General features: G+C 42.1%; 1 protein-coding gene across 1 annotated transcript in view; it reads right to left on the bottom strand.

Annotated features, from left to right (window-relative positions):
* Positions 1-16,806, bottom strand: part of B4GALT4 (beta-1,4-galactosyltransferase 4) — a 32,268-nt gene continuing 15,462 nt past the window's right edge. The window contains exons 4-7 of the mRNA XM_063105425.1: positions 14,719-14,906; positions 5,845-5,967; positions 3,718-3,822; positions 1-1,003 (exon numbers count right to left, since the gene is read on the bottom strand). Of these exons, the coding sequence (XP_062961495.1) occupies positions 871-1,003; positions 3,718-3,822; positions 5,845-5,967; positions 14,719-14,906 (549 nt within the window). The 3' untranslated portion in view covers positions 1-870. The remainder of the gene's footprint in view (positions 1,004-3,717; positions 3,823-5,844; positions 5,968-14,718; positions 14,907-16,806) is intronic.

The raw sequence follows: 16,806 nt of genomic DNA, 5'->3' as shown, positions 1-16,806 counted from the left end.
TAATACGTAGTTTGTAAACTGCTAATTCATATCCTACAGGTACAAAATCATTTTACAAAAATGCTGTAAAAACTAGTAGACGATGTGTTCTCTACTGGGCTGTGACTGGAAGGCATATCTGGGCAGGTGGTACCCACCGCAGAGCAGCAGGAGCAGCAATGACCAGCACGGCTGCTGCCTCTCCATCTGCCAATCTATCCTCCAGCCACCTCTTCATTCCCAAGATCACTGTATCTCGGGCTGCCCGGTTAGCTCAGTTGGTTAGAGCACAGCCTTATAACGCCAAGGTCACAGGTTCGGATCCCCATACCAACCAGTTGCCAAAAAAAAAAAAAATCAAGTTGACGGCATCTTGATTCTTCACCATTTCTCCCCTCTTCTGTGGCCCTCTTCTCACCTGGGACCCACCACTTCACAGATGACTGTGCAGGATAAATGAGTAACAGAAACACATCTTCGTACCTTGGATGAGAAAAATTCTGGGTCCCCGTGACACTCAGCAATCTTATTTCTGGTGGCCTTATATCCCATAATATATCACTTCAAATTTCAATAAATCTTCGGCCAGAGTTCTCAAGCAACCTTCATTATATCCTTTGAGTTGTCCTTTTATATTTAGTCCTTCAAGTATCTATATTACAACTCTCTTATATTTAACTCTCTTGATCAAAACAACTAAGAAAGCTGTCTTGTTACAGTGTTTTACATTCTGTATCATCAGGAGCTCTGCTAACAAAATACTAAAAGGAAAAATACAGCCCAATAACTAGCTGCAACAAGTTCTTAATGTGTGTTACTAGGGGAAGTCTCCAGGCCAAAATTATTATAATCAAATCATCAGTTCTTTGAACGTCACCAAAATATCCAGGGTCATGAACCAGTCCAGAAATCCACTGTGATATTGATATACAGAGGATTGTGTTCCACAGACAGTAATTTATAAGAACAACTACTCAAGCCATCTGTTCTCCAGACTCGTGATACCTGGTGTAAGAGCTTCATCCTAAAGACAAAAAGAACAAATGTGAATGACAAAACAAGAATTTACCATGTCTCCATTGTTTTTTGACCTACCCCTAAATGTCGCAAATGTATTTTTGTAAATTATTGTACCTCTTGGGTTTCCTACTGCAAAAAAAGTTTCTTTTCCCCATCAAAGGTAATAAACATCAATGACAGACATGTATTCATGTGTCAGAGCCCACGTAAGGCCCTGGGAACCAGTGATGCACTCAGTGAACACCAGCATACAGGACAGAAGGATGTACAGGTGACACTGATACAACATGACACGTGTCATCCAATGCTAACAGATCCTTGGATGAGCTTCAGGGAATCTCTGAATCTTCCAATGTTGGGAAAATTTTGTGTCTGTAGGCGGGGAGAGTACACAACCCTCACAAGAGTCTCAACAAACAGAATGTATGTAGATGAGGATGAGTGAAGGGGCACCCAACTTAATGAGGGAGTCTGCGGAGGGGTCATAGAGAAGGTAAATTTCAATGAGGCTTAAAATGACTAAGTGAAGACGATTAAGGAAAGGACACTCCAGGTAGAGAGACCACCCTGGGCAAGATGCATAGATACACAAAAAGCAGGATACATTTGAAGAAGGCATTAGTGGGGCTGGAGCTGCAGAATCTGGGAAGAGGAGTACGCAGTGACAGGAATAGGTCTCTAGTTTTTTAGCGGTGAAAAACAAATTTTGGTTACATGCAGCAATATGGATGGAGATCAGAACCATAATGTTGGCAAAATAAAGTCATAATAGAATAAATATAGTGTGATTTCATTTACGTAAAGTTTAAAAACATGCAAAACGAAAATCTTTTGTTTAGGGAGACAAACATATGGGAAAACAAGAAAACCAAGAAACAACAGAAAAAATTACCATTATCACAAAAATTCACCAAAGCATTTGGGGACAGGGGACAGGAAGAGGGTGGATATGGGATCAGGGAGTGCCACAAAGGTGATGGACACAAATTGGGGGTAAGGATACCACCATTCACAGTATCAGGAATTTTCCTACTTTTTGTACAATTTGTAAGCATTCTTTCGTATCTATTCAATAATTAATTTTTTAAATGTAAAGAGAAAAATGAATACCTATGAACAAAGACTAGAAAGACATAGAAAATAGAAATAGCTGCTTTGTTAGACTGTTAGACTCTAAAAAAGAGCTAAGTCTTTTAATATTGTTCTAAATATAAACTCTAACGAAGCCCTTTAATATTGAGCTAAAAGCCTTTTAATATTATTTTTAAATGTAGATTTTTAGCAAAAGGGCTAAAAGCCCTTTAGCACTGTTTTAAAATTTAGGGGAAAAAAATCAGAACAAAGAAATACAGATTCTTTAATCACAGCCCCATGAAAAATTGACTTGTCTGCCAGGATTCCTTGGTGAAAGAGCCAATTACTGAGGCAGGAAAAGTACAAGGTGAGCCTAGAACATCTCGTCACACCAGAGCACAGAGAAGGAAGCTCTCAAAGACTAATGCAGTTATGTTAACTGATTGCAGAGCCAGCTTGAAAAAAACCCCATTGGCCAAAGATGAGACAACTCGAGTATCAAAAAATAAAATAAATACTAAGTATATCCTTCAGGATGCTAGGGAACACCAACTCATTGTTCTGAAAAATGACTATCTGTGCTTGATTCTTTCCCTTATTCTGTCTCTCTAAGAACTGTACCCTAGAGTACTCAAATAAATGAAGAAGGCAAGTACGTCTTTGTAGAAAAATCTAATAAATGTGGAAGGAGAGATAGAATATTACAATTTTGCAACCCCTAATTAAATAATAAATTTAGGAAATGAGCATCAATGGCTGCTAAAATCATTAGGTAAAAAACTGATGGGGAATCTCACAGTGAGTGGATTTGACTGATAATACCTGAACCCACAGATCAATCCTAACATAACAAAAAAGATACAACCAGACATAACATCCTCCTGTTGTGATACAAGAGGAGGTACACAAGACCATCGGTGAAGTATTCTTGCCCCCAAATGTATCCGGAACCTGTTCAAGCCTCCAGAAATCTAGAGAAATTTAATTCCCAGTTTACAAGAAAATACAGAGGTCAGAGGAACATATTAAGCTATACTACCAGGATGCAATTGACAAAATCTGTAATGTAAGAAATTCTATCGGACAAATGACCTGGTTCATTAAACAAATACATTGCAAGGGGAAAAAAAAAAAAAAAAGAAAGGGAGGGGAAACCCACAGATTAAAAGAGACCATCCAAACACAGTGTGGACCTTGTCTAGAGACAGATCTGAATGAACCACCTGCTTTTTAAAAAAGCATTTATGAGATAATCAGGGAAATCTGAACACTGACTGGACATTTGATATTAAGAAAATACTTTTAATTTTAGTTTAGTTTTTTTTTTAAAGACTTCTTATATTTTAAGGATACGTACTCAAGTATTCACAGTCTATGAAACACTCTCACATCTGTGATTTATTCCTAAATAATCCAGTGGGAGAGGAGAAAAAAATGAGGGGAAAAAAGAGAGGCCATGAGTTGATAGCTGTTCAAGTGAGGGTTTCATGCACCCTTCTCTCTACTTTTGCTTCTGTTTGAAATTTTCGTTAATAAAAAGCTTTTAACAAAATGAACTAGCTTATATGATCGAATTCAGCATAATTCTTCCTGACAGGGGAGACTAGGTAGGCAGCTTGCCAGGCACGTGAATCCAGGACTTACCGTTCTATATTCACTTCATTGCCTCTGTCTCTAGTGTGGAAGATCATTGTGTATTTACCCACAGCAGGGTTTGGCCGGGATATTTTCATTCTATGGAGCTCAACCCTAGAAAAATAACAGAGGAGATTTAAAAAAAAAAAACATTATCCCACTTCTCTACCACTAAGCACTTCAAAGTATACTAAAGATGCTGGGGAAGGAGAAAGGGGTTTAGGGAGTGACAGGCCAGGTAAAGAGTAGAAGAAAAATCATGATTTGTAATAATGAATATGCTAATAATAAATAACAAAAATTTTTTAAAAAGAATTCTTACACTACTTAACACACACACAGAATCACATATAGCTGGATTACTTGGATCTTAAAAAAATAAGAAAAACTTCTCAAATTTCAGATTTTCTTATAATGGTGGGACTTCAAGCAATAAAACCCATAAAAGAACATTTACTATTGGGGTACAAAGGAGATATGCCAATTTATAGTTATTTTCAAAAATAACATACAAAGTACTTATTTTAAGACGTCCTGAAGAATAGGAGAATCAAGCCTCTTAGGAAATCTAATTTACTTAGTGTTGCCTTCTTTTAACAAAGAAAGGAATGACCACTTAAGTCACAAGGTTTAAAGCCACAAACCTAGGTTCAAATCTAGACTCTGCTATTTACAACCTTGGTAAGTCATTTCACTATTCCAAGTATCAGTTTCCTCATCTGCAAAATGGAAATGATGATATGGAGTTGATTTTGAAAGACTCAAATGACATAATTTGCAAATATGCTTTGCAAACTGTAATGAATTACATAAGTGCATAGAAGGACGCTGCCTGTTGCACAGGTAAGTAAATATTTAGTAAATAAATCTCAATCAACTTTTATGTCCGAATCATTTGGTTGATCCATAGCATTAGTCAGAAACCATTCTGAAGGGCATGATGTTCTTATGAAATGAAAGCAAAACTTGGGGCTCCCCTCTACCTTGAAGCTAAGGGGCAACAAGAAAAAAGACAGTGAGGATATGATTAGTACAAAATTCTACTAATCGTCCCACCTGGCAGTGAAGTGGATTGGGGAAGATGATTGGTATTTTTTTTTCTACACTTTGCTATGCTTGCCTGCAATTTAGCAGGCACCCTCTGTCCAGTTCATGAGCTACTGCCAGATAGGCTGCTGACAGGGAGGGGGCCATCATTACAGCCATCTCTGTGGAGCCTTTGGTCAGGGAAATCCATGCCCTCCTGCCAGAAACATTTCATCTCTCAGCCTAGACATGGGAACAAGACTAGCATGGAGCCCCTGGATTCTTTACACTGAAACAAGAGAATATTTCTGACAGTCTATGCTATTAATTCAGAACTCCAGCTTAGAAATTTCCTTTCCAAGAGGCAATAGCAGAAGAGAAGGGGGTCTCCTGACAGCCAGAAAGACACTGTAATTACAAGCCTGAAGACACCAGCCCTAGGCTCTTGAATAATTACTTATTTTGGGGAGATACAGATACCTGTAACTATCTGGCCACAAAACCCAAGTTCAGGGGAGGAAGCTGAGAGAGGAGAGAGTAGTCCCAGAGAATCTGAGGGTCAATGCCAACAGCCCAGAGTCAGGCCTGGGGCTCAGGCTACCAGTGTGCAGGGCTGGCTAATGCACACGGAGGAAAGGATGTCTTCGCTTGCTTTGGTGTGCAGCTCCTCAGAGGCTGTGGGCACTCCCTGCTCTAGGCATTGAGAATTGTGCTTGCATCCCCTAGGGTCTGATAACAGGTCCTTCTCCAAGCCTGTTATCACACACCAGTTTTGCAGACACCCTGCAGTTTGGGACTTATTCACTGGCAGAACCATGTCTCAGGAAGTAATTCTCACTGACAAGACCACAGAGTCCTCCACCAATACTTCTAAACCCCAAATGCTCAGGAGCCAGGAAGAGACCACCCTCCATCACTTCTAATCTGCCAATTGCAAAGAACAATTTGGGCCATCCTGCCCTCCTCCCACCCCCACCACACTTTAAACCCCAATCTGCAGCCTGGTGACCTGCTGGACTGGCATCTATAGGAACTATTCATAAATTCAAGTTTTCAGAGCCACCACTGATAGCAGAACCCCGTGAAGGGGGACCTTTCTCTGTTGTTCACCTGAGTCTGAGGTCATCATCTTCGCCTCCCCATCCCCAGTAGTTGTTAGAGAATCCATTCAACTTGAAAAATTGCTCTCTGCTTAGGGCAGTAACACCCCCAAAATATCCATTGTAACGTAGCCTGGAGCAAAAGATAGGAGAGAAAAGGTGAGAACATTAATACAAAGCCCTTGTGTTCTCCACAGACACTTCAGAGGTCTCTGGTTTCAGGGCTGGCATTCTAGGAACACTTTAAAGACCATGCACTTCCTCCCATCATCTCCTCCTTGCCATCCACCTCCCAACACTCCTGCCCTCCCTGTCTTGCCTTCGTCCATCTGTTTAGACAAGTGCTTAACTCTGCTCACTAAGCAAGGTGCCACCCACCTGTTAACAGTTTGTGTGTAGAGGTCTGTAGAGATACTTGTACAAGTGCACCACAAAATCAGATCTGGATGACAGATCTCTATCTCATGTGCCAATCTAATGAATGGTAATGGCTGCCAGGGGCACTGGGTTAAGAAAGATTCTGAGGCTGCATCCAGGTTCAGCACAAATGAGTGTCATGATGAATACACTTGTGATGGAGTTTGGATGTACTGTCCTCCCAGAACTCGAGGAAATCTGATCCCCAGTGTGACAATTTGAGTCACAGGGGCAGATCCCTCATTGTTGGGAAAACAGAATAATTTAATCAGGCTCCCTTGCCTGCCCATCCAGTTGGGGGAGGTGCAGTACATTCTTTGTAAGCAAATTGTGTGTGGCTGGGTGGAGTTAGTGCACATGTGCGGCACCACTGCTTGGCTGGCATCTGCCTCTGGTATCCACTGCACGTGGCCATGCTCTCCAACCTACAGCTTCTAAGGACCTGTTTGCCAGTTACCTAGCTCATAGACCTGCGTGTGAGGGGTCTGGTGACCAAGCCTGGTGTGTGAAGGTTTGTGACCCAGTCTGTGAATGGGCTTGAGGGGTCTGTGAGCTCCAAACCCAGCCCTAGCTCAACAATTGGTCCAGTTGGCAGGATTACGGGCAAGTAAGAGCCAGATAATTGGCGTAGTCTGCAACAGGATTCTGAGCAGGTACAGGAGCCAAAAGCCCTTGGAAGGAGGAAATGTGGCTACTAGTGAATATGCCCTGCCCTATGGCCACCTTCCTGTTGACTGGGATCTGGTTGCTGCCCACTGTACTGCAAGGCAGCATAGACCAGGTACTACAACGCAAAACCCCTTGGGAAGGGGAGGGAATGTAGCTATCCTTGAGCATGTAGTGCCCAGTGGCCACTTTTCTGCTGATCGGACCCTGGATGCTGATCACTATGCTGCAAACTGATCAAGATTTGTGGCAGAAAGCAGAATTATTGGAAGCAAGGATGATTATCCTGGAGGATGACGTGCGGTGACTGGCCACTCCTGCCTCTCACACCAGGGAAGACAACCAACCCAGTGGTGAGCTGGGGGAAACCATGCATCTCCAGGCACGACCTGCTGTGCACAAGAAATTGAAACACGAGCAGCCTATGGGACTGGACAGACAACTGGTGGGCAATCCACAGGTGACCCGGTTCACCACCTATGTCCTGTATACTCAGGTTGAACTGGTTGACTTGGGGAGACAGTTCAGGCAGAAACATGGGGAGAGCCTGGCTGCTTGGCTGTTGCGGTTATGGGACCTAGGGGTGGATAGTGTGATATGCTCTGGTGAGGAGGTAGAGAAGTTGGCCTCCATCACCATATACCCATCCCTGAGGCAGTGGCTATAGAATAGCTGCAGATATGCACAAGGGCGAGGTAATCACTCCTTAATGGACTGGGTGAATGCAGCTTCCCAAACTGTGTGGGCAAATGCTGGAGAACTGCCCAAGATTGTTATTAAATGGCAAATGTATGCTGAGCTGGTCCAAATAATTCGGGAGCTGGGGATACGGCAGTCCATGTTTAATGTGAACACTCGTGGCCTGGATGATAAGAACTTAACAGGCAGCATGAAAGACATAGTGCTGCAAGATGCCCTGTCAACGTCCTTTGGGTCACTGATGGCCATACTGGCCCCATACATTGGTCGTCCTATACATGAGGTAATGACCATGATAGCAAGCTTAGGTGAAGTAGAGGATAGAAGATAAGCAAAAGGGATCTGAGAGGTGGCTACGACCAAACCCCCAAGAAATACTTGGTATTTTATCCCAAAGGGACCAAGCAAGACTAGCCATAAGCAGATGTGGCTTGACTTGCTTGCAGCAGGGGTTGATAAAAAGAAAATTGACCGGCAGCCAAATGCAGTCCTATTTGCCTTGTGGCAGCAATTGTGTCCTGAACAGCATTTCACCAAACATCCGGAAACAGGTAGCCAAGTTACGCTCAGTGGATTTAAAAGACTTTTTGGTTGCTCCCAAGGAGGCAGATGAACTGTTCCATTTCAATTATGGAGCAGGCCAAGGTACTCGTCTTTTGGGGGCAGGCAAGGATCAGAGGCCTCATGTTGAATTGGCAATATATTGGTCAAGGACAAATGTGCAGCATGTTTGGGCATTGGTGGATACAGGTTCAGAATGTAGCCTGATATATAGCAATGCAGATAAGTTTCCAGGGGCCACAGTTCATACAGATGGCTATGGAGGACATACTACTGAGGTCAAAGCTGTGTCATTGCCATCGGGCATAGGAAGATTACCTCCTCGTGTATATACTGTGTATATATATATATATATATATATATATATATACAGTATATATATATACTGTATATATATATATATATATATATATATATATATATATCTCCCGTAGCTGAATACACCTTGGGTATGGATGTACTTTATGATTTGCACCTGCAAACAACAGTTGGAGAGTTTCGGCGGCGAATACGGACAGTAAAGCCTGTGTTACGAGGATATGCTAAATATGACCCACAGGTGTTACTCAAGCCAAGATGTGTAGTTAATATAAAGCAATATCGCCTACCAGAAGGATATGCAGAGATAAGTGCCACTATATTGGAATTAGAGAAAGTTGGCATTCGTCTGGCTCAGAGCCCATTTAATGCTCCAGTATGGCCAGTGAAAAAGCCTGATGATACCTGGAGAATGACAGTAGATTATCAAGAACTGAACAAAGTAGTGCCCACGATACAGGACTTGGAATCGAAGATTATTTTGGAGCTTTAAGACTTAATATCTCACCTGCTTGGTTTCAGACTTGTTTGGGACTTATTTCTCCTTTCTTCTGGCCTATTCCTCCCTTTTGGAATGGGAAAGTGTACCCGATGTCTGTTCCACCATAGTATCTTGGCAGCAGATAAATTTGTTTTTACAGTTTCACAGCTGGAAGGAGTTTTGCCTTTAGTCTCAGATGAGACTTTGGACTTTGGACTTTTAAGCTGGTACTGGAACAAGCTAAGACTTTTGGGACTGTTGGGATGGAATGATTGTATTTTGTATGTGAGAGTGATATGAGTTTTGGGAGGCCAGGGGCAGAATGATGGAGTTTGGATGTATTGTCGTCCCAGAACTCATGGAAATCTGATCGCCAGTGTGACAGTTTGAGTCACAGGGGCAGATCCCTCATGAATAGATTAGTGCTCTCCCTAGGTGGGGGGAGTAATGAGTGAGTTCTTGCTCTATTAGTTCCCACGAGAGCCGATTGTTTAAAAGACCCTGGCACACAGCCTCCCTACGCCCCCCCAAAGCCGGCTTCCTCCCTTGCTATGTGATCTGCTTGTACCCGCTGACTGCCTGCTGCTTTCCACCATGAGTAGAAGCAGCCAGAGGTCCCCACCAGATACAGCTGTCCCAGAATCATAAGCCAAATAAACCTCTGTTCTTTATATATTACCCAGTCTGAGGTATTCTGTTACAGCAACACAAAAACAGACTAAGAAAACTGCTTTTTTCACTTTTACTTCTTTGGTGGGAGGAGGGGCAGAGAGCAGGAGACAACTCCTGCACACACTGTGTGTACACACTCTGTATGCAAATCTCCATCTCTAGGCATGCAAATCTCCACCTCAAAGTCTATTTCCTGGAGAACCCAACACACCTCAACAACCCTGAGGTTCTGGCTTGTGCAACTATGTAGAGGATAGTGCCTCTTGTGAATACAGGGTGTACAGAACAATAATTAGGTTTTGAGAGGAAGGCAGAAATCTATGTTTTAGACGAGCTGAACTTGAGATATCCCTGGGGCTTTTGCCAGCAGGCAAAATGATAGAGGGACCAAACTCAGAAGAGAGGAGTGGCTACAGGTGTGGCTTTGGAAATAAGCTGTCAACAGGCAGTACTTGAAGGCACAGGAACAAGCAACATAGTGGGTGAGAAGAGATGAGCACAGAGGGTGGAACCATGGGGTATACCAAAACAAGTAAAGTGGAAAGAGAAGGAAAACTCAGGAGGAAGATCAGGAAGTCATAGAGAGCACCTCCCAGTCATAAAGGAATCTTATGTATTATCAGTGAACAAATTAGCAAATCTGAGAAATAAAGATATACCTTAGGTATGAAACTGTAACCATTCAGAAATGCAAATGAAGGTTGCATAATACTTGGATGTTATTGAGTAAAAATATGTGAATATTTAAAGGGCTTCTAACTTAAACTTCTGTTCTAAGTATTCCAGGACAAATTAAACATTTATGCCTTTCCAGATAAGAACAACCAAAAGGAAAGATCAATTAAATATGTAAACACTTGCCATGTAACGGGTGACTTCCCAAAACCTGATTTGTGGTTCAGCTGTTTGTTTCGTTCTGAGTACAGACTGAGGACCCAGTTTAACCCAAACAGAAATAACTCATCACTTATTTACTCCCAACCTAAAATTCTGAGAAATGTTATTTTTACAACCTAAAACAAAAGGAAATAAAGTGCTTAGAGGGTGATTGTTACTGACCAAGACATTTATTAGCAGTGACTTGCCTTGGTTATCAGAATCTGCTTGGCTGGGAAGGGATTCTTAATTACTTGAAGACCACCAGCTTCATCAAGACAACTGAGTAGAACTACTGCCCACACATAACCTGCCAAGCACCAACGAGCAATAGGCCATGCCCCCCGACACCCACAACCAGCCCGGTAATGACCACCGAGCTGCCGTAGGTAGTGTCCCAGGCTCTCCCAAGCCGGGGTTGTGGGGGGCTAACTGCCTCAGCCATGCCCCCCCAACACCCGCAACCAGCCCAGTGATGACCACAGAGCCTCTGCAGGAAGTTCCCTGTGCTCTCCCAAGCCAGGGCAGTGGGGGGCTGTGAGCCTTGGCCACATCTCCCTGACATGCACAACCAGCCCAGCGAAGGCTACCATGCTGCCACAAGAAGTGTCCCAGGCTCCCAAGCTGGGATGGTGGGGGGCTAGGGCTTTAGCCACACCCCCCCAACATCTGCACCCAGCCTAGCAATGACCAAGCCAGCACTGGAAGCCCCCTGGTCTCCCCTGTGGAAATGAGGGGGGCGCCACAGGCCTCAACCCCCCCACCTCCTCCTTCCTCCTTCCATCCTATTTCCTTCCCCTTTCTCCTCTCCCCCTCCCTTCCTACTGCTTCACAACACCATAGAAGGTAAAAAAAAAAATAATATTAATAATAAAAAAAAGAATCAGCACTGGTGATTTGGCAGTGATCTACCACCATTATCCACCACATGCAAGACAGCTGGCTAAACACTGAAACACATGGACTGCCCTCTCTAACAAGACAAGGGAGTGTTATCAGGGTTCTGAGGAAGGAGACACTGCCACAGCAGGATGTGAATTTCTGGAAGGATTCAGAAAAGCAGAAAAATGGGGGATCCCCTGGTGGCCAGAACTTCATGAGAAAAAGCACAGAAGGGAGAAAAGCACAGGCTATCTGAGGTCCACCTAGAGACCAGGTTAGCTGGAGTGGGGAGGAGCAGGAGGAGACAAGTCAGAAAGAAAGGTTAAGGATTTTTCAGGTGCCTATTAGATGATTTTGCAGATGCCTATTTATTGATCATTGCTTTTGGTTTATCTTCTTATCTGGAAAAGCATAAATATTTCATTAGCCCAGGAAGTTTTATTTTTAAAGGCTGTAAAGCCAAGAGTGGAGGAAATGTAGTCATAAAATAACAGTAGAAAGTAAACAGGTACCAAAGGAATTCTTGGCAGTAAAATTTGCCATAGGCAGGTCCAGTCAGAGCTTTATTACTGACCCATACTCAGAGATAAACAAGATTTATATCTGGCTTCATTAGACTGAGACACTTGGGGCAAGTTACTATAACATCTCCCCTCTGATGTGTGTAAAGTGAAAACATTTCTTGTACTTATACTCATGGGGAAGTTGTGACAGTGAAGTGTGTGCTGATTTAAGCTCTGTGGTGCAGTGACACACAGCTACCAGCAGGAGTCAGACATTTGATTGCCTGTGACTGAACTTGCAGACACCAGAGGAGTTTTGCCCAGAGTAGCAAAGGGAAGGTTGCAGGGGTAGTGGGGGAGACAAGACCTACATTACTTATGTATGCCTCTCCCTGGCCATAAAAGATGAGGCAGTTTACATGATACACACAATAGAACAGAAAAATGTAAATGACAAACCAGGACCAGAACAGAAGACTGAGATAGGAAATACCAGTACATTCCAGCTCTGATCTGCAAATAAGATGATTTTCAATTTCTAAAAGAGGCCCATGGATTTGGCTCAGAGGTTCTTAAATCCAGATCAAAAGGGGAGACACAGTCAATTACAAGATGCCAATTAAGAAAACCTGTTGGTTACCCAAGAGAGACAGGGCTTTCTGACATGTAGTTATGAAAGAAATGTCTGGCCATTTACAAAAGCAAGTTAAAATAGCAAGATTCATACATGGGCTGTTCCTTAGAGTGAGTAGCATTTGATGAAATCCACGATCATGACACCAAAGTATAAGTCAAAATCAATGTTCGGAAGGAATGCCCAAGAACTCAGCTTTCTTACAGTCCGGCTTAATATAAAGATAAAATCCAGAATCCCAATAAAAGGCTTGTTCTTAAAACAATCCTGTATGATTGGTGAGAAATGAACTGGGCAACCAAATGTATAGACAGAACTAGACAATGGGAAATTTAAGGTTATGTACAGCCAAGTGTCTGAAGTACAGGTGTTCTGTGTTGTAGATAGTGATATCTTAACTTTACACAAAAAGTGAACAGACGGAGACATGCTTCTGAAAAAACTAAGGTGGCCAAGCATGATATGCTGCTTTCTTCAGTGCAGAAGTGGCTCAAAGAAACCAGAAAACAAAACCTCTATATAATAAGATTCAGATCCGAAGATCAGGTTTCCCCAAAGAGAAAAATTCTATGATTTTCTCCTTGCCTTCTGATCCCACTGCCTCCTCCCTAATTCAGGGATGTGGCATCTCTCCCCTCCTGCCTTGCTCCATCCAGTACATTAATTAAAGACCAGCTGAACTGAGCTTTCTCCTCTCATTCTCCAGCTGTAACCATGTTTCAACAGCTCCTGATCCCCTTCCTTAGGAAACCCAAACTCCTCCTCACACTAAACGAGGCCTGCATAAGCTGGCCCTTCCCAGCCTCATCTCTTGCCTCTCCTCCCAGACATTCATTCTAGAATACCAATCGACTACTTGGGCTTCCCCCAAAACCACGCCACACTCTCTGACATGTTTTGGAACTCTGCTAAGCAGCATCTTTGGATGTTTCTTAGAGACACTGTGCTCTCACTCATCGTAGCTTATTCTAGGTGTTTGTTTATATCCCACAGATTATAGGGATTGGGTTTAAAGTCAGTACCTGAGGCAAAAATCACCTACAGTCAATGTAACTAGAGTTCTGTTAAATAGTCCAAAGTGAGAGACGGGAACAGTAAGAGCGACACAGAAGCCAAGACCAAGTGAGGTATCAAGAGATTCAGTTCCAGTTCACACTCAGAGTACACACTGGTGGAATCTCCTGTGTTGTTCTGTACTTTTATAGTCCTCTCCTTCCTTTTCCTTCCCTCCCTCCATCTGCCCCTCTCTCTCCCTCATTACCAAGTGTGTATAGCTGTATTTGCAGAAATGCTAAATTAATGCAACTCCACTGCAGCTACCTGTTTCCCCACACCACACTCAACAGGGAGCTCTTGGAAGGCAGGCGCTCTGCCTTATTCAAACTGGTCTCATGCCCACCAGCTCAGTAAGCACCACAGATCAGATACCAGCACACCCAGGTGGCAGGGCTTAGGGGAATCGGACAGGTAAGTGTGCACACATGTAAGCCAATACAGAGTTTCATCTGCAGAGACATTTTCTTGGTCACTATTTCTCCTCAGTTCTGCTTGAATAGGAGCTGATATAACACGAGGTTAAAAAGCAGCTTTGCCTCTTCTGGGTGGTGGAGGGGGCAGGGAGTGAAGACAGATGATTGTACCTAGCAATCCCCACAGCACCTCTGAGAGAAAGGAACTTGTCCTGGGCATCCTGGACCCTGAGCTGAATACTCAGTGGAAATACCCCACCCCTCCTCTCCCCAGAACTCTGGAAAGAGGACACAGTCTGGAAAGGGATGTCACAACAGTCCTAACAGTTGACCTAAGGGGCACCATCTTGTGGCCTCCTAGTGGGGCATGCCAGAGATAGACAGGTAAGTTACTTGAGTTCTACTAAGTGTGGGAGAACGGCAAAAGTCCCACCGTGTGGGTACTGGAGGGAGGTTGGCCACCACCTGCAATGCCTGGGTTATATTCTCTCTCCTGTTACTTCCCTTGTCCTTGTGATTCTCTGCTGCAGTTGATGTAGGATTTTTTTCCTTATTACATTCTCTAATTCCTGTTTTGAACTTTAAGTGATATATCATGGGACATTTTTCCTGTTTGTCATTTCCTGTGTGGACAGTGTTCCACACAGCCTTGATTACAACAGGCAAGCTTCTCAACTTAAGCAATCCAACAGCAGAGCTGCCTTACCTGTACCCAGTGCTGTTCCTGCCAACCACCAGGTGCTTGGGCTGATCCTCACATGTGTAAAGGTTAAAGTCATTCTCAGGCAGCAGGTCCACATCGTGGAATATAAAGCAGTCCCAGTCTTCTTCCTTCAGAGCTTCTAGATAGCCCACATTCAAAAGTTTGGCTCGATTAAACCTCTTACTTCCAGCCTAGAGATATGGAAATTAAAACAGAAAATCTCCTGAGGTAAGGTTTCACCGTGTTTCCCTCTTCAGTTTGGATTCAGGAGTTGCTGTTATTCTTGCTGATGTGCAAGACCACGCTTGTGACATAAAGATGTGACAGAGTAGATGCAATAACAATATAACACCATTTGGTTTTTTCTTTATGCTTCACACATACTTATATATCATAACTTAAAAGCATTTCTTTAAATCTGCAGAACAGTACTGAGTCCCAGTTTGTCAAGATTAAAAAGTTCTGGAGATTGGTCGTAAAACAGTGTGAATATTCGTAATACTACTAAACTGTATAGTTTAAAATGATTAAGATGGCAAAAGTAAATAAATAGAAGTGAAAAAATGATAAGATGATAAATTTTATGTTATCTGTGTATTTTACCACACAAAAATTTTTAAACAGTTTTAAAATTCAAATAAAAATAATTCAATCAACAATAACGTATTGTATCCTTAAAATTTAGTAAGAGGATAGATCTCATGTTCAGTGTTCTACCACAATTAAAAATGTTTTTAAAACTCAAAACTTTTAAAAAATACCTTTATTTATTCCATATAAAACTACATGCTAGTCATGCCAAGTAGTACTTCCTACATACTAGACATGTCAATTAGTATTACTGCTTCACTGTTCAACCCCCAGCTGATTCCAGTCTTACTCTCTGTTACAAATTTACACTAAGCTTCCAAGAGATTTAGTTAATAACTTGACAGAAAGGATCAAGAAATCTTGACCTATAAACAGAGAAGTTTATTGCTAACATTTTCAGCTACTTAAAAGTTTCTTGGAAATCACTGTAAGAGAATCCTGTTATAAGACTAATGGCAGAATCTAATCCTCACAGTGGAGGGAGATTTGTCACTGGGTAAGAAAAAAACACAATTTGATCTGTAATATGACCAAAGCTACAGTATGAAAAAGATTTTACAGTTTTAATTTTTTTCATGTCTGCTTGGATCAAATTCAATAGAAATAAATTCGTTCAATAAACAGTTTATCATAACAAAAGTACAAGCAGTTCTCAAAACTCACCACAGTGTTTTCCTGAAAAGAATAACACAAAGCAGACATATTTTTCTATTCATAAAAAAATAGTGTTGTATCTTGTGGGTTGCTACCCTGAGTAAAAACTCAGAATCAAATAAATCATAGCCCTGATGACCAACAAAGATAATTATGAAATAGAAAAATTGTTTCAAGTACTAAAAAATGGGCATAGATACAGATTGATTTTCAGACGAGATCGGGCACGTTCAGGGTGGTATGGCCGTAGACGAGATACAAACTGATTTTCAAGAGCTTCAGTTTATTAAAAGGATACACCGCAGAGCTGATCTCCTGAGTTGTCAAAAGTTCTATCTAAAACAAATATCACCGATTATAACCAACATTAAATAAGTAGTTAATGATTTTGCTTACACTCTTAGAATTTGTAAGAACCTGAAAGGGAATTATTTGGGTGGCCCAGGATAATTATAAAAGGCTTAGACATGGATGTTTAAACTGATGCCTTATTTTTCCTTCAATAAACTTTAATGCCAAATAGAGGCATCTTCAATAATCCACTCCACTGACCTCAGAACTAAACTCTTTAAAAGCAGCCTATAGTTATACTGTGTTCCTACTAAATCATGCTTCTGGAAACCAAATAAGTGAATCAAGAAAGTGAAACTTAAACATAACATGCTTTATATAATAAATAGTGGCAAAGTTAAAAGCAGAAATGTGGAGACGGTCATAGAACTCCACGGCTAACACAGTATTCTGTCAAATCGTCCATCTAGATCCCCATTGAATAGCCATGCTCAATAATGAAAAACAATTCCAACATCTCATCATGTAGTGTATAGCAAGTACAGAAGGAAACAC

This window comes from Cynocephalus volans, chromosome 1 (assembly GCF_027409185.1).
Source record: "Cynocephalus volans isolate mCynVol1 chromosome 1, mCynVol1.pri, whole genome shotgun sequence".
Taxonomy (NCBI): domain Eukaryota; kingdom Metazoa; phylum Chordata; class Mammalia; order Dermoptera; family Cynocephalidae; genus Cynocephalus; species Cynocephalus volans.
This window is presented reverse-complemented; position numbering and strand designations above follow the sequence as displayed.